General features: G+C 40.5%; 2 protein-coding genes across 2 annotated transcripts in view; both read right to left on the bottom strand.

The window, feature by feature from the left end:
- The window catches only part of LOC101106149 (bile acid-CoA:amino acid N-acyltransferase), a 36,316-nt gene extending 31,442 nt beyond the window's left edge, over nt 1-4,874 (bottom strand). Inside the window, 1 exon segment of the mRNA XM_042244823.2 lies at nt 4,820-4,874. Coding sequence (XP_042100757.1) covers nt 4,820-4,874 — 55 coding nt within the window.
- Nucleotides 4,875-9,158: 4,284 nt separating this feature from the next.
- On the bottom strand, nt 9,159-24,184 carry MRPL50 (mitochondrial ribosomal protein L50). The gene is made up of 2 exons (XM_004004047.5): nt 24,072-24,184; nt 9,159-17,467 (listed from the first exon to the last, which is right to left on the bottom strand). The coding sequence occupies exons 1-2, from the start codon at nt 24,161-24,163 to the stop codon at nt 17,080-17,082; spliced, it is 480 nt and encodes a 159-aa protein (XP_004004096.2). The 5' UTR covers nt 24,164-24,184; the 3' UTR covers nt 9,159-17,079.
- Nucleotides 24,185-24,274: the final 90 nt, after the last annotated feature.

The raw sequence follows: 24,274 nt of genomic DNA, 5'->3' as shown, positions 1-24,274 counted from the left end.
GCCCTCTTAAGCCTCCCTGTACCCCATCTCACCCCTTCAGGCCATCAGAGATTACTGAGCTGAGCTCCCTGTGCTATCCAGCAGCTGCCCATCAACTACATATTTTACATATAGAAGTGTATATATCAGCCCCCTTGGTGGCTCAAGGTAACTTAATGACTAAACATGAACAGCAACAAACAAGTCTATATATCAGGCAGGAACTTTGATGTAACAGAATGCTATTCAGTGATTTTTTTTTAAATATTGTATTATTGACATATATAACGTGTATGAAATTACAAGGGAATGATATGAATTTTTAAAAGCCAATCCTAAATGGTTATACACTGTATAATTTCATTTATATGACATTCTTGAGATGAAAGAATTAGGGAGAACAAGTTAGTGGTTGCCTAGGTTCAGGGGCTGGGATGGGGGGAGATGGCTATAAAGGGTACTAGGAGGAACTACTATGTGGTACAAATATTCTATATCTTGATTGTGTCAATGTCAATATTCATGTTGTAATATTGCTCCACAATTTTATAAGATTTTATCACAGGGAAACTGGGTAAAGGGTCATATGTTCATTCTATACTTCTTACAACTGCTAGGAATCTACCATTGTCTCAAAGAAAGAGGCTAATTTTAAAAATAACTGCTAAAATGCTAAAGGATCTACTGGGAAGGCAGACAAAAAACATGAAGAGTTTGAGAATTTCATCTGGGCACAGAAGCTATAAACAAAAAATAACCAAACAGTAAAGTCAGAAATAAAAATAAAATATCAGAAATGAAGAATTCACTAGACTTAATAGAAGACAGGAAATAGTTGAGTAAAGGACCATAAACTTAAGGACATTTCCATTGAAAATACCCAAGCTGGACTTCCCTAATGAGCCAGTGGTTGGGAGTCCATTTTTCAGGGCAGGGAATGCAGGTTTAATGCCTGGTCGGGGAACCAAGATTCCACATACTGCAGGGCAACTAAGCCTGAGCACCTCAGTGAAAGATCCTGAATGATGCAACGAAGATCCCTTGTGCCACAACTAAGACCCAAGACAGCCAAATAAGTAATTTTTTTTTAAAAAAAAGAGAAAGAACCCAAACTAAACCCTCAAAAGATAAAAGGGTATAAAAGAACAGTGCACTAGAGATGTGTAGGACAATAGCAAATGCTCTAATATACGTGTAGCTGGCGCCTTAGAAAGAGGAGGGAGAGAGGTGCAGAAGAAATGTTGAAAAAAAAATTATGGCTGAAATTTTGCCCAAATCATTGAAAAACACCATGCCACAACTGCAAGAATCTCAGCAAACTACAAAGAAAACAATCCCAAGAAAACCACAATTGTGGCATTATAGTCAAACTGATAATAATAAGATATAAAGAGCAAATCTTAAAAAGCAACCAGAGGAAAATGGAAACATGACTTATAGGAGAACAAACAATGCAAATAACATTTGACTTCCCATCACAAACAGCAGAAACCAGAACACAATAAAATGAATCTCTAAAATATTTAAAGAAAAAAAATGAAATTCTTCAATAAAAATACACTTCAAAAATGAAGGCAAAATAAAGACATTTCCAGGAAAAAATTAACAAAAACAGAAACTTGAGGCATATGACTGCAGTGAGTGAGTGAAGTCGCTCAGTCGTGTCCGACTCTTTGTGACCCCATGGACGGTAGCCTACCAGGCTCCTCCGTCCATGGGATTTTCCAGGCAAGAAGACTGGAGTGGGTTGCCATTTCCTTCTCCAGAAATGTCTGCAGTAGACCAGCATTATAAGAAATGCTGAAATGTTAAACGGAAATGATACTAGCTGGACAAATGGATCTGTGGGAAAGGATGGAGAATACAAACATGAAAATTTAAAAAGCCCTTTAAAAAATATTTACTGTGTATGCATACACATGTGTGTATTTAAATATAATTAAGACTGTTTAGCAAAAATAATAAAAATGCATTGTGGAACCTGTGAAAGTGAAAGACAGTGAAAGTGAAGTCGCTCAGTTGTGTCCGACTGTTTGCGATCCCATGGACTGTAGCCTACCAGGCTCCTCCCTCCATAGGAACCTGTGAATACATAGAAATTAAAATGTGACAGAAAGATGGAAATGGAATATAGAATTATATCGTTGAAAGATTCAGTCAGTACAGTTCAGTCGCTCAGTCATGTCCAACTCTTTGCGACCCCATGAATTGCAGCATACCAGACCTCCCTGTCTATCACCAACTCCCGGAGTTCACTCAGACTCACGTCCATCGAGTCAGTGATGCCATCCAGCCATCTCATCCTCTGTCGTCCCCTTCTCCTCCTGCCCCCAATCCCTCCCAGCATCAGAGTCTTTTCCAATAAGTCAACTCTTCGCATGAGGTGGCCAAAGTATTCGAGTTTCAGCTTTAGCATCATTCCTTCCAAAGAACACCCAGGACTGATGTCCTTTAGAATGGGCTGGTTGGATCTCCTTGAGTCCAAGGGACTCTCAAGAGTCTTCTCCAACACCACAGTTCACAAGCATCAATTCTTCGGTGCTCAGCTTTCTTCACAGTCCAACTCTCATATCCATACATGACCACTGGAAAAACCATAGCCTTGACTAGACGAACCTTTGCTGGCAAAGTAATGTCTCTGCTTTTGAATATGCTATCTAGGTTGGTCATAACTTTTCTTCCAAGGAGTAAGCGTCTTTTAATTTCATTGCTGCAATCACCATCTGCCGTGATTTTGGAGCCCCCAAAAATAAAGTCTGACACTGTTTCCACTGTTTCCCCATCTATTTCCCATGAAGTGATGGGACCAGATGTCATGTCGAAAGATTATTGTATTACTATTTTTCAAGTAATAAAAGATTATTTGTAAACACACTAAAATAACCTAAAGTTACTGTCAGAAGGTCAGCTGAACTGGAGGAAACAGAGCTGAGCCACCAGTTGTCAGAGTGGCTGATTAAAGTGACAAGCCAAAAACCAGAGTTACCCCTTTGATCACTTTACCATGATGGGAGAAACTGCCTGAGACAAGACAGGGATCAAGGAGGGTTGTTGGATCAGCCAGATGTGGAAGTGATCTCATAGCTGAGGGAACCCCAAAGGATTCAGCAATTTGGAGTCAGAAGAGAACAGGGGAAAGGGCTACAAGCAAAAAAAGAACTGAATTCCTTCCTCCATGCATAAAGAGGCCTCAGTAGAGATGCCTGAAGACATTAGACTTTAAACAAAGGCCTGAGAGAAAGATTTTAAAATGATGACTCCTAACCCTATTTATTTCGGAGAAGGCAGTTGCACCCCACTCCAGTACTCTTGCTTGGAAAATTCCATGGATGGAGGAGCCTGGTAGGCTGCGGTCCATGGGGTCGCGAAGAGTTGGACACAACTGAGCGACTTCACTTTCACTTTTCACTTTTATGCACTGGAGAAGGAAATGGCAACCCACTCCAGTGTTCTTGCCTGGAGAATCTCAGGGACAGGGGAGCCTGGTAGGCTGCCGTCTATGGGGTCGCACAGAGTCGGACATGACTGAAGCAACTTAGCAGCAGCAGCAGCAGCAGCAGCAACCCTATTTATTCAAATTACATGCAGAGTACATCATGCAAAATGCTGGGCTAGATGAAGCACAAGCTGGAATAAAGATTGCCAGGAGAAATATCAATAACTTCAGATATGCAGATTATACCACCCTTATGGCAGAAAGCAAAGAGGAACTAAAGAGCCTCTTGATAAAAGTGAAAGAGAAGAGTGAAAAAGTTGGCTTAAAACTCAACATTCAAAAAAGTAAGATTATGGCATTCGGTCCCATCACTTCATGGCAAATAGATGGGGCAACAATGGAAACAGTGACAGACTTTTTTTAGTTGGGCTCCAAAATCAATGCAGATGGTGACTGCAGCCATGAAATTAAAAGACCCTTGCTCCTTGGGAAAAAAAGCTATGACAAACCTAGATAGCATATTAAAAAGCAGAGACATTACTTTGTCAACAAAGGTCTGTCTAGTCAAAGTTATAGCTTTTCCAGTAGTCATGTAGCATATGAGAGATGGACCATAAAGAAAGCTGAGCGCTGAAGAGTTGATGTTTTTGAACTGTGGTGTTGAAGAAGACTGTTGAGAGTCCCTTAGACTGCAAGGAGATCCAACCAGTCCATCCTAAAGGAAGTCAGTCCTGACTATTCACTGGAAGGACTGATGCTGAAGCTGAAACTCCAATACTTAGCCACCTGATGAGAAGAACTGATCCTTTGGAAAAGACCCTGATGCTGGGAAAGATTGAAGGTTTGAGAAGGGGACGACAGAGGATGAGATGGTTGGATGGCATCACCAAATCAATGGATGTGAGTTTGAGCAGGCTCCAGGAGTTGGTGATGATGGGGAAGACTGGCGTGCTGCATTCCACAGGGTTGCAAAGAGCTGGACATGACTGCGTGACTGAAATGAACTGAACTGAACTGAACTGAAAGAAAATGTGGTACACATATACAGTGCAATATTTCCTCAGCCAGTAAAAAGAATGAAGTAATGGCATTTGCAGCAACATAGGCGGGCCTGGAGATTATCATAAGTGAAGTCAGAAAGAAAAAGACAAATATCATATGACAACTGCTTATATGTGGAATCTAAAAAAATGAACTTATTTATAAAACAGAAACAGACTCAAAGACTTAGGAAGCACACTTACAGTTACCAAAGGGCACAGGTTGGTGGGGGGCAGGGATAAACTGGGGGTTTGGAATTTATATATACACATTATGATATTTAAAACAGAGCCATGCAAATTCTGAACCATTTTCCATGCCCAGTTTATCTGCTGATCCTGTATCTATTCTGTGAACTTTTGCCCCTGTTGGCTGGAGCGGTGATGATGGAGTTGGACTCTCCCTTCTCTGCATCCATGGTGTTCGATGTGGGTGTGAATGAATGAATTCTTCAGAAATAAAATGTAAAATAAAACACCAACAAGGGCCAACTGTATATTCTGTAATAATGTAAATGGGAAATGGATGTGAAAAACAATAAACATATGTGTGTATATATAAAACTAAACCACTTTGCTGTACACCTGAAGCTAACAACATTGTTAATCAACTATACTCTACTGCAAAAATCAAAGAAAAAAAAAAAAAGATGACTCCTGGTCAAGGAAGGCAAATATGAGAAGAGTAGGATGGACCAGAGCGATCTGAGTCCTCAACTGCAACTTTCTTCAGAGATGGTCGTGTACTGCTGCTGCTGCTGCTGCTAAGTTGCTTCAGTCGTGTCCGGCTGTACCTCAAATCTGATGTGGGGAGAGCAGCTTTCCTTCATGAAGACTGCCAGTTAAAGACTTTGTAATTGCCTGTGGTCAAGCTTGAAAAATCACACATAGGTTTTTAACCAGGACCTGGACTCCTCTGGTACTTACTGTAATCTCTAAAGAAAGTATGTGCATGCACACATACACAAACACATACACACTGATTGTCATTCAGTCACTAAGTTGTGTTTGACTCTGCAACCCCATGAACTGCAGCACACTAGGCTTCCCTGTCCTTTGCTCGCTATCTCCTGAAGTTTGCTCAAACTCATGTTCATTAAGTTGGTGATCCCATCCAACCATCTCATCCTCTGTCACCCACATCTCCTCCTGCCCTCAATCTTTCCCAGCATCAGGGTCTTTTCCAACGAGTTGGCTCTTCACATCAGGTGGCCAAAGTATTGGAACTTCAGCTTCTGCATCAGTCCTTCTGGTGAATATTCAGGACTGATTTCCTTTAGGATGGATTGGTTGGATCTCCTTGAAGTCCAAGGGACTCTCAAGAGTCTTCGCCAGCAGCATAGTTCAAAAGCATCAATTCTTCAGTGCTCTGCCTTCTTTATAGTCCAACTATGACATCCATACATGACTAATGGAAAAACTGTAGCTTTGGCTAGATGGACCTTTGTTGGCAAAGTGACATCTCTACTTTTTAATATGCTGTCTAGGTTTGTCATAGCTTTTCTTTCAAGGAGCAAGCATCTTCTAATTTTGTGGCTGAAGTGACCATTTTTAGTGACTTGGAGCCCCCCTCAAAAATAAGTCACTGTTTCCACTTTTTCCCCACCTATTTGTCATGAAGTGATGGGACCAGATGCCATGATCTTAGTTTTTGAATGTTGAGTTTTAAACCAGCTTTTTCACTCTCCTCTTTCACTTTCATCAAGAGGCTCTTTAGTTCCTCTTCAGTTTCTGATATTAGGATATGCCATCTGCATATCTGAGGTTATTGATATTTCTCCCAGCAATCTTGATTCCATCTTGTGAGTCAACCAGTCCAGCATTTCACACAATGTACTCTGCATATAAGTTAAATAAGCAAAGTGACAATATACAGCCTTGACATACTTCTTTCCCAATTTGGAACCAAGTTGGTTGTTCCATGTCCGTTTCTAACTGTTGCTTCTTAACCTGCTTATAGATTTCTCAGGAGGCAGGTAAAATGGTCTGGTAGTCCATCTCTAAGAATTTCCCAGTTTGTTTTCATCCACAGTCAAAGGCTTTAGTGTAGTTAATGAAGCAGAAACAGATTTTTTTGGATTTCCCTTGTTTTTTCTATGATCCAACAGATGTTGGCTTAAACCCCAAAGAGACATATGTTCCAATTACTATGACTGTGTAACAAATTAGTCCAAAATTTAGAGGCATGCAACAGTTATTTATTATGCTCATATATCCTGTGGGTCAGGAATTAAGACAGGGCTCAATGGGGTCATCTTGTCTTCAAACCATGATGTCTGGTATCTCAAATGGAAGATCAAAGGCAGGGGGATAAAATCATCTGAAGCCTTATTCTTTCACACATCTGAGAGCTGATGCTGGCTCACACTGGGGGCATCACTTTCTTTGCATGTGGGCCTCTGTGGTCTTTCTGCATGGGCTGCTATGGGTTTCCTAACAGCATGATGGCTGGATTCTAAGCATGAGCATTCCAAGAGGGATAGAGCCAGGTAGAGGCTATATCCTTTTTATATCCTAGCCTTGGAAGTCATACATTTCTGCCATTTTATATTGTTGTAGCAATATACAAGTCCTCATGAGAATTCAAGTGGAAAGAACATAGACCCTTCCTCACAGTGGGATGAATATTGTCATGTTGTTAGAAACAAATAACATGTGAGATGGGGCATGTGTGTGTGTACATGTGTATTTGTATAGCTACCTTTGAGAAATACAATCTATCACAACATGAAACAAGGAATAAATAAGTAAATAATAAATAGAATGAATAAAAAATATAACAAGGTGAGAGGCTTAGGAGAACTATTATTGCTGGGGACAGGAAAAAAATAAAAACAAAAACTAAAAACCTCTACCATGGGAGGAGGGGAAACTATCCTGGACTCAAATAATTAGAGGTCTTCCCATTGCTGGGAGAGGGCAGGATCACTGAGTAATCTCCATCCCCAGAGAGAGGGGCACAGCCTCTCTGTCAAGGACCAAGGCTTATCTAGGATAAGCTTGTCAAAGACCAAGGCTTCTTTAGGGTAACAGAAAACCATCATGGCTTCCCCACCACCAGGCTAGTGGGCACCAAGTAACAAGCAACAAGTCTATCATTTAGGGTGTGCAAAAACATGGAAAGAGACACTTTCTAATGTGCAAGCACACAGAGAAGTCCCAAAGTTGAGGGTGGAAATTGAAAGTTGAAAAAAAATCCTCTAGCAAACCTACCTTCTTTCCAAACACAAAGTAACACCAAAAGATTTTGAAGTTGGTGATTATAGTGAACAAAGCCATAGCAATGACAACAACAACAATGAGCTCAACCCTTGACTAAATTTACTCCACTAACAGACCAGCAGAAGGGGTATTTCTCATTTAAGATGTAAATACTCATACATTAAGGCCCTACATATGAACAAGTTCTGTTCCAAGAGCATGTTTGTAAGTCCAATTTGTTCATAAGTCCAGCAAAGTTAGCCTAGGTACCCAACTAATACAATTGGCTATATTGTACTGTGCTGTAATAGGTTTATAATACTTTTCACAAAAAATACAGAAAAAACACAAATCATAAACATTTTTAATCTTACAATAAAGAATCTGGAAAAACACAGTAGTACTGTACAACAGGTGGCATACAGGGGCTAGCACTGAGTGAATAAGCAAGAAGAGCGACCACCTAGAGGAGGGAGAGGAGGTGGGAGTGGCAGAAGGATCGTCAGCTGAAGGATCATCAGCAATGGGAGATGGAAGACAAGCTTCAACGTCACTTACGCCTCCCATTGATTGCACAGGTTCTGGTTCCTTGCTGAATTCAATTCTAGCTACCCTCTTGAAAAAAATGATACAGTGATGTCTGGGTAGCAGCTCTATTTTTCCTGTCACAGATGACATAGTTAACACTGGATTGTGTTCTGAATGACTGCTGCAAACTTCACATACTGGTCAGGCCCTGTGCCTCATCAAAGGAAATCCCCTTGCCATTTCCTGCATTGTGAACCTCTTTGGTTCTTGAGTTACTTCTTCTTCCTCTTGTCTCTCTTTGTCCTTTCTCTGGGCCCCCAATTTCAACAGGTCTTCATTAATAAACTCCTGACGCACAGCAGCAAGTTCAACAAAGTCATTCTCTTGCAGATCTAGCTCTGAATAGGATAGCTTAATTATTCAAGAATGAGGAGAGAAACAGGGTGGTAGCTGAAAGGGGTAAGGAGGAGTCTGCTTTGTGTCCTACTTTGTGTTCCTCCAGAAGCGAAACTGAGGCAAGAATTCTGGAGAAAGTAGTTTATTTTGAGGAGGTTCCAAACATGGGTGGAGAAGAGCAATGAGAAATATCCAGTAAATGGTTGGTTGAGGGTTGCTCCTGGTAGTGCTGCTGGAAGGTGTGCATTAATTTCTTACCACTTCTAACCTAATATGTGGGAAGGTAAAACTCTAAATCCAAGTTTTGAATGTTCTGAGTCAGACCTCTGCACTAATCACAAATACATGTAGGGTAAGGCAATAAAAGTATCTGCTAACTTTGTATTTTGTTTTTAATGAATGTGTCTGTGTGTGTATTCAGAGAGACAGAGACAGAGAGAGAAGGGTAGTTATGAGATGAGGTAGAAATAGGCATGAATACATGCTGATGAGAATCAGCCTAGAGAGAGAAAAGCACAGAGAATGAGAATGTGATGGTAAATAACATAATGTTTCATCAGAAGCTTAAAAACAAGTAATTTATAGCCCTGAAGTGTAATTCTTTATTTGCAAAAATATTCAAGAAACTGAGTATTTAAGGTCACACAGAGATACGTGGCAGAGCTAGGAACAGAATTCATATCTCCAACTTTGAGTCATACTGATTAGAAATTCATTAAGAATTTATCAAGGGTCTATATGTGATATTCACTAGGAAATTACATTCTTTGCCCTAAATAAATCTAAAGGTGTATTATTCCTTCCACACATTATCAATTAAGCATCTATTTAAGTATCACATGCATCAACCAGTATACCCATTAAGAAATGAAAGTCATTAACTTTAGTTAAAATAACACTTCTTTTCAAATGTCATCACTTACCCCCTCATATCTGAATTGCATAAATACGACACATAGTCAACCTTCAAGAAATATTTTCACAGAATGTAACATATTGTTAGTCTTAATTAAAAGAAAATCATCCTTCAAACAAAATAAAAATAGGACAGTTTCTTTTGTAATTTTCTAGGAAATAGTCTTTAAAATAAGGGAGAAGTATAAATCCCAGTGGCAGGGACAGAATAAAGAAAAGTTAATAATTTCAGATAGCCTTTCATTTTCCCTGAGAAATATAAATTCTGGCTTGATGGCCTCATAATTACAAGTCTCTACTGATACCCTTTCTAAACAAAATCTAACTGAAAATATATACCTTTATCTGAAGACTCTTGAATTCCACAGCTCTCTAAGTAAAAGGATTATTTGTCCTTATGAACTACTGAATTCCAAACTCTGGAGTCAATAATCAGATTTACTTCTCATTCAAGAGCCAATTTTAACCCATCTCCAATCAGCCCAAAAGAGACAGCTCAGAGTATAGGACAAAGTATCTGACTTCTTCTTGAGACCTTCCTTCTAGCAGCAAAGGAAGAATGACACAGCTAGAGCTGTCCTGGTCAAAACCTCAAATATGTCTTTTGAGATTAACTGAGGTAGTATCAGTGAAATAGCAGACTACTGCCCTCTTCTTGCTCTAATTTCCTATTAACTTTTGAAACATAAGAAATCCGGTCCCCTCATTTCTCTCTTTTCCTTCTCTATGCTCTCTAAATATTTCCCTCTTAAGAACAGGGAAAGATTTGCTTCCAAATCTTTGCTCATATATTTTACTAATTTTTTTTAATTAACAAATGTGATTTCCACTGGACATATCCTTCTTTTATAAAGAAAGAAGTCAAAGGCTTTGACCTGCTTCCAAAGTATTCTGAACTAGCCAAAAATTACAAATGTCACAGTAACCAACAAAATAATTTCTCATGGGCACAATTTCTATTTTCAGAACTTGGCCAACACCAAATTTCCCATCAGTTCCCTTCCCCTCTCAACCAAGTCATAGGGGTTCTTGAAAGAGCTACAGAATGGAGCGTTAGTGGGATTTTACATGACAGGAAAATAAAAGCACTATTTCCATAAAACTATGAGCCCTTATTTATTTGAGGTGATGAACAAAGCATTTCAAAAGTAGTTAAGGGGGGACTTCCCTGGTGGTCCAGTGGTTAAGAATCTGCCTTCCAATGGAGGGGATGCCAGGAACTCAACCAGTGGTTTGATTCCCAGTCTGGGAGCTAAGTTCCCAAGTGCCCAGGGGCAACTAAGCCTGTGCACCACAATGAAGACCCAGTGCAGTCAAAAAAAAGCAAAAAGAAGCGAGGGAGAAGTTTCTTTTAATGCTGCTTCAAATATATACTACTGTTAAAAAGGAGACAGGCTCAAAATAAAGTCATCTGTGCTAAGCCCCAGGCCAGCAAACCAAGACATTATCTAATCTCGTTATAGACTCAACCTTCCCCAGGCAGGCCGCAGGACTGGAAAAGGTCAGTTTTCATTCCAGTTCCAAAGAAAGGCAATGCCAAAGAATGTTCAAACTACCACACAATTGCACTCATCTCACATGCCACCAAAGTAATGCTCAAAATTCTCCAAGCCAGGATTCAACAGTACATGAACCATGAACTTCCAGATGGATTTTAAAAATTGCCAACAACCATTAGATCATTGAAAAAGCAAGAGAGTTCCAGAAAAACTTCTACTTCTGTTTTACTGACTACACCAAAGCCTTTGACTGCATGGATCACAACAAACTGTGGAAAATTCTTCAAGAGATGGGAATACCAGACCACCTGACCTGCCTCCTGAAAAATCTGTATGTAGGTCATGAAGCAACAGTTAGAACCAGACATGGAACAACAGATGTTTCCAAATTGGGAAAGGAGTACATCAAGGTTGTACGTTTTCCCCTGCTTGTTTAATTTACATGCAGAGTACATCATGTGAAATGCCGGGCTGGATGAAGCACGAGCTGGAATTAAGATTGCCGGGAGAAATATCAATAACTTCAGATATACAGGTAACACCATCCTTATGGCAGAAAGTGAAGAACTAAAGAGCCTCTTGATGAAAGTGAAAGAGGGGAGTGAAAAAGTAGGCTTAAAACTCAACATTCCAAAAACTAAGATCATGGCATCTGGTCCCATCACTTCATGGCAAATAGATGGGAAAGCAATGGAAACAGTGACAAACTTTACTTTGGGGGGGCTCCAAAATCACTGCAGATAGTGACTGCAGCCACGAAATTAAAATATGCTTGCTCCTTGGAAGAGCTATGACCAACCTAGATAGCATATTAAAAAGCAGAGATATTACTCTGCCAACAAAGGTCCATCTAATCAAAGCTATGGTTTTTCCAGTAGTCATGTATGGATGTGAGAGTTGGACTATAAAAAAACGTGAAGAATTAATGCTTTTGAACTGTGGTGTTGGAGAAGACTCTTGAAAGTCCCTTGGATTGCAAGGAGATCCTACCAGTCAATCCTAAAGGAAATCAGTTCTGAATATTCACTGGAAGGACTGATGCTGAAGCTGAAGCTCCAATACTTTGGCTACCTGATGAGAACTGACTCTTTGGAAAAGACCTTGATGCTGGGAAAGACTGAAGGCACGAGGGGATGACAGAGGATGAAATGGTTGGATGGAATCACTGACTCAATGGACATGAGTTGAGCAAGCTCTGGGAGTTGGTGATGGACAGGGAACCCTGGCGTGCTGCAATCCATGGGTCACAAAGAGTCAGACATGACTGAGTGACTGATCTGACTTCCCCAGGAAGCTTTAACCAGCTTGATAGACCCTATCCATTCCCCTTAAGGAGAATGCCTAAAATAATATATTTTTTTTGCTAGTAATTTCCTTTTTTCTGCTCCCTCTCTGCCTTAAAAACCTTTCCTTTTTTGAAGCTCAACAGAGTACATCTCTATTGCTGGATGGGATACTGCCCGATTCCTAAATCATTTAATAAAGCCAATTAGAACCACTAATCCATTGAATCTTTGTTATTTGCACTGGCACTGTTTATGTAAGATCATTCTATTAATCCTGAATCTCATAGTTTTTATATAAACATTCATAGTGAGTTCAACAGCCCAACAAAGTAAAATTGCTAATACTTTTATATAGCCATCATTTAATTTTTAAAAATGTAAACCTTTTATAATTATAGCATGTCTTTATTTCAGTGAACAAGTTGAGTTAGCAAACCTAATTTAATTTTTCCATGAAAACTAAAGGTCATTATTCTGGTATATTATATTGGGCAATAAATCAGGGATGCCCTCTAGAGTTATTGGTGAATGTGGAGTTTATCTTTCCTGGTTAGCTAAACATTCCAGGACTACTGTTTCAGGGGGCAGAATTTGTAATTGAAGGCCTTCTTCAATGAACAATGCAAAAAAAGTAGAGGAAAACAACAGAATGGGAAAGACTAGGGATCTCTTCAAGAAAACTGGAGCTGATATGGAACATTTCCTGCAAGGATAGGCACGATAAGGGATAGAAATGGTAAGTACCCAACAGAGGCAGAGAGATTAAGACGTGGCAAGAATATACAGAAGAACTATACAAAAAAGATCTTAATAACCAGGATAACCACGAAGTGTGGTTATCACTCACCTAGAACCAGATATCTTGAGTCTGAACTCAAGTGGACCTTATGAAACATTAACACAAATAAAGCTAGTGGAGGTGATAGAACCCCAGCAGAGTTATTTCAAATCCTAACAGACGATCCTGTTAAAGTGCTACACTCAATGTCAGCAAATTTGGAAAGCTCAGCAGTGACCACAGGACTGGCAAAGGTGTTTTCATTCCAGCACTAAAGGGCAGTGCCAAAGAATGTTCAAACTACCATACAACTGCACTCATTTCACATGCTAGTAAGGTTATGCTCAAAATCCTACAAGCTAGGTTTCAGCAGTATAAAACCAAGATTTTCCAGATGTACAAGTTGGGTTTAGAAAAGGCAGAGGAACCAGAGACCAAATTGCCAACATTTGTTGGATCATAAGAGAAAGCAAAGGAATTCCAAAAGAAACATCTATTTCTGCTTCACTGAATAAAACTGAATATTCTTAGTTTCACTGGAAGGACTGATGCTTAAGCTCCAATGCTTTGGCCACTTGATGCAAAGAGCCGACTCACTGGAAAAGACCCTGATGCTGGGAAAGATTGAAGGCAAAGAAGAGGGCAACAGAGGATGAGACAGTTAGACAGCATTACTTGACTCAATGGACATGAATCTGAGTAAACTTCGGGAAGCCTGGCATATTGCATGCAGTCCATGGGGTCACTAAGAGTGCAAAAGGACTAAGCAACTGAAGGACAACTAAGTCCAAGCTTGCTCTGCTTGCCACACGATAGGCCAATGAATCCGAGAGATGAGGTGTTGAGGCAAGGAAGAGAGACTTTAATTGGGGAGCCAGCAGACTGAGAAGATGGCAGGCTAGTGCCTCAAAATAACCATCTTATAGGGTCTGGAGGCCAGGTTCTTTTATAGATCAGAGATGAGGAAGCAAAGTAAAAAGGCCATTAATCTTGCAAACATCTCCTCAGGCAGGGGATGTGTTCATTTCTTTCTTCCTACCATCCATAGGTGGACAGGGTTCTGAACAAAGGCACTTTAATGGTCAGGAAGAGGGTCAGGATTCTCCGAGGCAAACCATTCTGTATGATTATAATAATAAAAGCAACGAAAAGCAAGTCAGAGAAACAGTTCCAACATGCAGTCAGAACTGGCTTCCTCCCTGCAACACAACTTGTCTCCCACTTCAATGCCAGTGTCTAGGATGGCGCTAGTGGTAAAGAAAAAAAAAGACTCGGCTGCCAATGCGGGAGACCTAAGAAACACGGGTTCGATCCTTGGGTCAGGAAGATTTCCTGGAACAGGAAATGGCAACCCACTCCAGTATTCTTGTCTGGAGAATCCCACAGAGAGAGGAGGCTGGCAGGCTACTGTCCATGGGGTCGCAAAGAGTCAGACACAACTGAAGTGGCTTAGCACAACACAGCGCACACAGGGTCACGGTACTCAAAACGTAAGAATTACCTACTTTTTTAAACAAGCTCAGGACCCGCTATTGTCCTAGAGAATCAGAATCTGTATTTTAAAAAGATGCCAACTAATTCATAAGCACATTAAATTTTGAGAAACTACTCCAGGCTACAAGAGTAATTTCTCTAGCCATATTTGCGTGGTCTGGCAGTTCATGGGGTCGCAAAGAGTTGGACACAACTGAGCAACAACAAAGCTGAAACCAAGTGTTTTCCACACTGTTCATTCCTTGCTTCCATCTTGCCTCTGCACGTTTTTATCTCCAAATCAGACATAAAAGTTGTGCGGGAAATGAGATAATCAAATCCTGTTACACAGAATCCAAATGTTTCCACCCTGAATCCATTCCACAAAGAAGCAGAAGGGATACAATAGATCTAATGTTTAAATTCCAGGGCTCTAGACATTTTGGCACTGCAGAAACTTCTGAAGTTATTCAATGTAGTGTGAAAGTCACTCAGTCGTCTCTTTTCAATCCCATGGACTGTACCCCACCAGGATCCTCTGTCTATGGAATTCACCAGACAAGAATACTAGAGTGGGTAGCCATTACCTTCTCCAGGGGATCTTCCCGACCTGGGGATTGAGCCTGGTTCTCCTGCATTGCAGGCAGATTCTTTTTTTTTTTTGCAGTTAGATTCTTGACTGTCTGAGCCACCAGGGAATCTTCAGTGTAGAGGTTACTGAAAATCGGATTATCCACTGATGGTATTTATAGGGCATGACTGTACTGTAACTTATTTTTCTAATAAACATGCCAGAATTTATATAACCAACTAATTTTTGCCCTCTTCAAAGGAGTTTGCCCTCTTCAAAGGAGTCACCCTAGGAAAAAAATAAATGTAAATTTCTTTGTTTAAAAACTTGTCACTTTTCTTTCAGAATTATTAGACAAAATACAAGAAATTCCTTCTCCTCGTGTCATTACTCTCTAGCCACCTCTAAAGTCTGAACAATAATTCTTAATCACTTTATCATTTTCATCATTCAGAATCATCTGGTTAGCTATAGAAGTAATTTCCACAAATTAAAAGTCCATGAGTCTGCAAAGATTTATCACTCTAGTGGATACTCATAGAGCATTCAAGGCCACCTTTTAAAAAAGGTTTTAAATAAACATCATCTCCTTTGAAGAGAATATCCATTCTGATATAAAATCTGGTATATATCTGACCAAAAGATTATATCTCTTAACAAAAGTGAAAGTCACTCAGCCATGTCTGACTCTTTGCAGCTGCATGGACTGTATGCTGCTGCTAAGTTGCTTCAGTTGTGTCCGACTCTGTGCGACCGCATAGATGGCAGCCCACAAGGCTCCCCTGTCCCTGGGATTCCCCCGGCAGGAACACTGGAGTGGGTTGCCATTTCCTTCTCCAGTGCATGAAAGTGAAAAGTGAAAGTGAAGTCGCTCAGTTGTGTCCGACTCTTCACGACCCCATGGACTCCAGCCCACCAGGCTCCTCCGCCCATGGCATTTTCCAGGCAAAAGTACTGGAGTGGGGTGCCACTGCCTTCTCCGCACAGACTGTATAGTCCATGGAATTCTCCAGGCCAGAATACTGGAGTGGACAGCCTTTCCCTTCTCCAGGGGATCTTCCCAACCCAGGAATCAAACCCAGGTCTTCTGCATTGCAAGCGGATTCTTTTATCAGCTGAGCCACCAGGGAAGCCCAAGAATACTGGAGTGGGTAACCCATCCCTTGTCCAGTGGATTTTCCCGAACCAGAAATTAAACCAACCCAGGTCTCCCGCATTTCAGGCAGATTCTTTATCAGCAAAGCTATGAGGGAAGCCCATAGCTCTTAACAGTTGGCAAGTATTCTTCTCCATTTACAATACTGAAGAAAATGACAGGATTCCTAAATGGTGCAGTGGTAAAGAATCTACTTGCAATGCAGGAGATCTGAGTTTGATCCTTGGGTCGGGAAGACCCCTGGAGAAGGAAATGGCAAACCACTCCAGTATTCTTGCCTGGGAAATCTCATGGACAGAGGAGCCTGGTGGGTCACAGTCCATAGGGTCACAAGAGTAGGACACAACTTAGCAACTAAACAACAATAACAAGAAAATGATGAGGCAGAAAAGCAAATTTCACCTTAAACAAAAACAAAAACATGCTCCAAATCTACTTTAATTCCAAGAGATTTATCTAGATTGAACAGTATTATTTTCTACTATTTCTAGTTGTATAGTAAAGCAAGTAGTGAAACAACTTTCGTAATATACTACACAGATTTTTATTTCTTTTACAAATGTTATTTTATCTATATAGTAATATATATTTTCATAAATTATGAATGACCTGATTCCATTAAAAGTTTCCGCAAATGTGAAAAAATCTTATTTGTCAATTCATGACAATAAAAAAAAAGATTAATAACTTTCTTCCACAGAGAAAAGCGGGTGTAGAGACCAGTTCTGACAGCATTTCACATGGTCAAGATTCAAAAAGTCTAATAAACAGCCCCCTTTCCAGGGGAAAAAAAATTTCAATGTGATCTTCCTTTGAACTGTTCAGTAACCCCAGGTGATTTTTAAGTTGGGAGGCAGATTACTGGCAATAAGTTCATCAAATTTAGATCTATCCTGAACAGGCACAGTATAGAAATCAAGAACATCTCTAACCCTGCACATCTGGTGAAGCCTGGAGTTAGGCACTGCATGGCCCAAGTCATCAGCTAAACGTGCTAAGAAGCTGAACTTCATATGAACATCTTCCAGGGAGATCTCCTGCCAACTGGTAGGAACAGATGAACCAAAAACTTCTTTGACATGAGATTCCAAACGACTCTGGAGATCTTTAGGTGGTATGTATGCTTGGCTTCGTAAGGGTGGACACACCAAGATAGGTTCTTTCTTCACCTCTTCTACTGTCTCAGCTACCATTGGCTGTTTCTCTTTTCTGGAGGGATCAAAAACAAATAAGTGAATCTTCAGTTCACTGCATTAACGAAGTTGACAAGTTGACCAACACCAGACCTAATTTTGCCCAACAATCTAAATCAATATACTGCACATTTATTACTTATTCTTAACTCTTTCGTGGGTACTGTTGAGAGAATTAAATAGGTCTCTGCCCTTATAAATTCATAGTTGAACTCAACTGGCACAAAGAGAAAACAAAAGCTAACTTCAGATTTTACATGCCCTAAGAATTTCCAGGAATGGATGAAGATGGTAAATCCTCTGGAGTTTCTGGTCCTCCCAGATCCAAACCCAATCTACCTAACCTCATTTCCCACTAATATCTTATATACCTTCTATGCCCTACTCAAACTGAATTACCTTCTGATTCCCACTCTTCTGATATCACATTAGCTCAAGTTATATCCTACCTGAAGTATCTATTTTTCACCTCCAATTACGGAATTCTTAATCCATCCTTTAAGTTCTAGGACAAAACTCTTATCTCAAGCTTTACTTGATTTCCTCAATCAAATATAACTGTAAGCTCCTCTGCTTTCTCATAGCACTTTTTAAAAAAGTGAAGTATAATTGATTTACATGTTGTGTTAGTTTCAAGTGTACAGCAGTGATTCAGTTTTGAATATATTTATGTGTAGGGCTGCCCTGGGGGCTCAGATGGTAAAGCGTCTGTCTGCAATGCAGGAGACCCAGGTTCGATCCCTGGGTTGGGAAGATCCCCTGGAGAAGGAAATGGCAGCCCACTCCAGTATTCTTGCCTGGAAAATCCCATGGACGACAGAGCCTGGTAGGCTACTGTCCATGGGGTTGCAAAGAGTCGGATATGACTGAGCAACTTCATTCATTCATGTGTATATTGTATTGTGTGTACGTTAATCCCAAACTCTTAATTTATCCCTCCCCTCCTTTCCCCTTTGGTAACCATAAGTTTGCTTTCTATGTCTGTGAGTCTGTATCTGCTTTGTAAATAAGCTCATCTTTTTTTTTTTAAGATCCCACATATATCACAGCACTTAATATTGTTCTCAGAGCACACCTCATTCCACCTGAGTTTTAATTTTATTTACATTCTACTTCTTACTAAATCAGGATTTTTCAGCACAAGCACTACTGACATTTTGGACCAGATAATTTTTTATTGTGGGAAGCTGTCCTGTTCACTACAGGTTGCTCAGCAGCACCCCTGGCCTCTCCCCACTAAATTCCAGTAGCACTCCTGTCCTCCAAGTCATAATAACCAAAAGACATTGTCAAATGTCCCTGGTGGACAAAACTGTCCCCAGTTAAGAATCACTGTGTCAGATTATAAACTTGAATACAGAGATGTGTTTAGGAGTCCTTTAAAATAGCTTGTATAACTATTACACATGGCCCAATGTGAGGGAGTCTGTCTTTACATATTATTTCAGTGCTTAATATCTGTTCATAAACTAACTCCTGCTTCCTATGGAGCTATCATCTGATTGGGATCAGTCATCACAACAGAAATTGGAGGGTATCAGAAACGGACAACATTAGTCAAGGGTGATTTGTAATGCTATTCCCCTGTATCTATTCAAAGACTCTTCTACTTACTGATCCCTCTTTCTACGTCAATTCTTTATCAATTTCTCCCTATCTACTATTCTCAGGACACACAAATATGCTGTAGTATTTCCCATCTTTAAAGGAAATAACCTCCAGATTCCATGTTCCACTCCAGCTGCCTTTACAACAAACTTCTCAAGAGTTGCCTACACAACTTCTGTACCTCCTGACCTCCCATTTTCTCTTGAAACTACTTGTTTCACAACTCATCGCAATGAAATGTAGTCTATTCCCTTCATCTCAGTAATCTCTTATACAGGCATACTTCATCTTATAGCACTTCACAGATACTGTGTTTTTTTTTTTTTTTTACAAACTGAAGGTCTGTGGCAACCCTGCAACCATCAAGTCTATGGGCACCATGATTCCAACAGCATTTGCTCACTTAGTGTCTGTGACATCTTCAGAATTCTCACAATACTTCAAACTTTTTCAATATTTTATTTGTTATGGTGATGACCAGTGATCTTTGATTTACTATTGTAATTGTTTTGTAGTGTCACAAACCATGCTCCTACAGACAAAACTTAACTGACGAATATTGTGCGTGTTCTCACTGCTCCACCAAGTGCTCTCCCCCTCTTCTTGGACCACCCTACTCCCTGAGATACAACAATACTGAAATTAGGTCAATTAACCCCACAAGAGCCTATAATTATGTGTTCAAGTGAATGGAAGAATTGCCCATCTTTTACTTTAAATCAAAAGCTAGAATGATTAAGCTGAGTGAAGGCATGTCAAAAGCCAAATTAGGCTGAAAACTAGGACTTCCAGCTAAACAGTTAGCCAAGTCATGAATGCACAGAAAAAGTTCCTGAAGGAAATTAAAAGTATGACTCCAGTGCACATACAAATATTAAAAAGCAAAACAGCTTTATTCCTGATGTGGAAAAAGTTTTAATGGTCTGAACAGAAGATCAAACTAGCCACAATATTTCCTTAAGTCAAAGTCTAGTCCAGATCAGGCCCCCAATGCTATTCAATTCAATGAAGGCTGAAAAGGTGAGGAAGCTGTAAGTGGAAGCAGTGACAGATTTCATTTTCTTGGGCTCCAAAATCACTGTGGATGGTGACTGCAGCCATGGAAGTTAAGACACTTGCTCCTTGAAAGGAAAGCTATGACAAAACTAGACAGCATATTAAAAAGCAGAGACACTTTGCTGACAAAGGTCAAAGCTATAGTTTTTCCAGTAGTCATGTATGGATGTGAGAGCTGGACCATAAAGAAGGCTGAGCACTGAAGAACTGATGCTTTCAAATGGTGGTGTTGGAGGAGAGTCTTGAGAGCCCCTTGGACTGCAGAGATCAAACTAGTTAATCCTGAAGGAAATTAACCTTGAATATTCATTGGAAGGACTGCTGCCGAAGCTAAAGCTTCAGTACTTTGCCCACCTGATGCAAAGAGCTGCCTCACTGGTAAAGACCCTGATCCTGGGAAAGATTGAAGGCAAAAGGCGAAGGCGGTGGCAGAGGATGAGATGGTTAGATAGTATCACCGACTCAATGGATATGAATCTGAGCAAACTCTGAGACAAAGTAAAGGATGGGGCAGTCTGCATGCTGCAGTCCATGGGGTAGCAAAGAGTGGGACAGGACTTAGTGTCTGAACAACAGGAGAGGTTGGTTCACGAGGTTTAAGGAAAGAAGCTGTCCCTGTAACATAAAAGTGCAGGGTGACACAGCAACTACAAGTTGTACCAAGTTATCCAGAAAATTTAGCTAAGGTAACGAAGGTGGCTACAGTAAACAATTGATTTTCCTTGTAGACAAAACAGGCTTCTATTGAAAAATGCCATCTAGAACTTTTATAGACAGAAGAAAATCAATGCCTGACTTCAAAGGACAGGCTTACGCTGCTAGAGGCTAACATAGCTGGTGACTTGAAGTTAAAATCAATGCTCATTTACCATTCTGAAAATCCGAGGGCCCTTAAGAATTATGCTAAATCTACCAGGCTTGTGTTCTATAAATCCAACAACAAAGCCTGGAAGACAGAACATCTGCTTACAACAAGTTTTACTGTATATGTACAGTTGAGACCTATCACTCAGAAAAAGATTCCTTTCAAAATATTACTGCTCATTTAACAATACACCTGGTCACCTAAGTAAGCTCCCTGATGGAGATATACAAGATTAATGTTTTCATGCATGCCAACACAACTTCCACTCTGCAGTCCATGGAGCAAGGAATGAGCTTTACTTTCAAGTTTTATCATTTAAGAAACACATTTTTTAAGGCTATAGCTGCCATAGACAATGATTCCTCTGATGAATCTGGGCAAAATCAGCTGAAAATGTTCTAAAAATAATTCATCAATCTAGATGCCATTGAGAATAGTCATGATTCATGAAAGTGAAAGTTGCTCAGTTGTGTCCAACTCTGCAACCCCAGACTATACAGTCCCTGGAATTCTCCAGGCCAAAATACTGGAGTGGGTAGTCATTCCCTTCTCCAGGGTATCTTTCCAAGCCAGGGCTCGAAACCAGGTCTCCGGCATTGCAGGCAGATTCTTAACCAGCTGAGCCACTAGAGAAGCCCGTTCATGATTCATGAGAAGAGATCAAAAGAGTAACAGAAATTTGGAAGAAACCAATTCTAACCCTCATGAATGATTTTTAGGGGTTCAAGATATCGGTGAAGAAGTAATTGCAAATACAGAAGGAATAGCAAGAGAACTAGAATTAGAAGTGAATCCTCAGACATAACTGAATTGCTGCAATCTCTGGTGGCTCAGACGGTAAGGAATTTGCCTGCAGTGCAGGAGACACAGATTCCATCCCTGAGTTCGGAAGATTCCCCCGGAGAAGGGAATGGCTACCCACTCCAATATTCTCGCCTGGAGAATTCCATGGACAGAGGAGCCTGGCAGGCTACAGTCCATTGGGTTGCAGAGAGTCGGAAACAACTGAGGAACTAATGCGTTCAGTTTCAGGATAAAACCTCATCACTGAAGAGCTGTTCCTTAGGAACGAGCAAAGAAAATAGTTTCCTGAGATAGAATCTACTCCTGGTAAAAATACTGTGAGGACTGTTGAAAAGACAACAAAGGACTGAGAATATTACACCAACTTAGTTGATAAAGAAGGGGCAGAGTTTGAGAGAATTTATTTTAATACTGAAAGAAGTTCTACTGTGGGTAAAATGCTATCAAACAGCATTACATGCTACAGAGAAATCACTCATGAGAGGAAGAGTCAATCAACGCTGCAAACTTCCTTTTTGTGTTACATTAAGAAATTACCAGACACCCCACCCTTTAGCAACCAACACCCTGAACTATCCTTTGCCATTAACATCAAAGCAAGACTCTCCACTATCAGAAAGATTATAACTCTCTGAAGGCTCAGATGATGGTTAGCAATTTTTAGCAATAAACTATTTTTTAACTAAGATATGTTTATTGTTTTCTTAGACATAATGCTATTGCGCATTAAACACTACAGTATGGTGTAAGCGTAACTTTAAATGTACTGGGAAACCCCAAAATCTGTATAACATGCTGAGATACTTGCTTTATCACAGCAATCTGGAAACAAACTTCAGCAACTCCAAGGTATGCCTGTACTGCTCTAGTTTTCTTCATAATTTACCACTTTTTGAAATTATACTTGTTCACTTTTTCCTCCACCAAAACATGCTTTATGAGGACAAAGATTTGGTTTACCTTATTACAACTGCATTCCTCACATTTAGATACACTCTAGAAATACTTGTTAAATGAGTCAGTGAAACAAACTTGAAGGAGATTTAAGAGATAATAATACATACTAAGCAAAATATAGGGAAAACAAGGACTTCCCTGGTGGTGCAGTGGATAGGAATCCACCTGCCAATGCAGGTGACATGGGTTAGATCCTTGGTATGGAAATATCCCACATGCCAAGGAGCAACTAAACCCATGCTGTAGAGCCCAGGAGTTACAACTCCTGAGCCTACATGCTACAACTCCTGAAGCCCCAGCACCTAGTCTGTGCTCCACGAAAGAGAAGCCACCGCAATGAGAAGCCCACACAAGGGAGCGAAGAGCTGAGCTGCCCCGACTCGCTGTGACTACAGAAGTCTGAAAGCAGCAAGGAAGCCCTAGTGCAACCAAAAATTAAATAAACAAATCACATATAAAAAAAGAATCAAAACAAAATGGAACAGAAGGAAAGCTAATAAAACATGAGCTGATGAGAAAAATCCATTTGGGTTGAAGTTTTTCTTGGAAACTTACGAGCGTTTACACTGTTTCTTGAGGTTCCTACAAATCTTCATCTCCTAACACTAAGTCACAGACATTTCACTTGTCTAAGTCACATGTCTAAGTCATGTCGTAACACTAAGTCACAAAATTTCACTTGGCCCTGCAGAAAAAGCAGCAGATGGGAGAGTTAAGAGACCGGGATTCCAGATCCAGCCCTGTCATTAACTTGCTTTCTGACTTTTAGCAAAATATTGCTATTTCCTTCCGGTGCTGGCTCGGTTTCCTCTTGCCAGAGTACTCATGGCTCTGTGAAGGGACTCTGTTTCGCGGCTGCATCCTATATAAAGAAATGCTGAGCCAGGACAGTTAATAGCTATTTGAGTAAATCAATGAGCGGACAAAATGAGGACACTGCACCCTGAATGTTTCTTTAGTTCAGCGAACACCTTCACATTCATGTTCTAAGTTGCCTGTCCTAAAACAGTCATTTGTTTCCCGACACCACATTATACTCCGCGTCTGGAACACGTGGTCAGTAAGTATGGTTTACCTAATAAATTAACAGGTGAAACAGAAGAAGGGGGCGGTATTTCGGTTCTAAGATGAGTAAACTGAGGGCACACGAAGTAAGTGGACCCCACCACTCGCGGAAACGAGCTGAAGCTTCTGAACGCAGAACCCTCACGCACTTTCTCGTCCTTTCCCCGGTAAAGCGCAGGACCACGGTCCTGTCTTAAGTTCATCATTCTCAGTTCCTCTCCTTACTTTCTGTGAACATGACCCACGGTCTAACCTTCCGCTTTACCTGAGTCGAGACCAAAATGCTCTGCTTGGCGCCCCTGAAGCTACCCCTGTGAAGCTTTTTCTGCAAACGCCGGCCACCCAGAGCGCCGCCATCTTCGGGGAGACCTTGGTGACAGAGCTCCACCCCCAGGCGGCAGCGGCACGCGAAGATCAGCCAATAAAATGTAAGCTTAGTGGCAAGTGTCCTTTTCCGGTTGAGACCAA

Source organism: Ovis aries, chromosome 2 (assembly GCF_016772045.2).
Source record: "Ovis aries strain OAR_USU_Benz2616 breed Rambouillet chromosome 2, ARS-UI_Ramb_v3.0, whole genome shotgun sequence".
In the NCBI taxonomy this organism is placed as follows: Eukaryota; Metazoa; Chordata; class Mammalia; order Artiodactyla; family Bovidae; genus Ovis; species Ovis aries.
This window is presented reverse-complemented; position numbering and strand designations above follow the sequence as displayed.

What these genes read in the sequence shown, in the direction of transcription:
- MRPL50 (XM_004004047.5), bottom strand. Translation starts at nt 24,163, where the DNA reads ATGGCGGCGCTCTGGGTGGCCGGCGTTTGCAGAAAAAGCTTCACAGGG. An exon ending in GCATTTTGGTCTCGACTCAG is followed by an intron (nt 17,468 to 24,071) that starts GTAAAGCGGAAG and finishes TGATCCCTCCAG; the next exon opens with AAAAGAGAAACAGCCAATGG.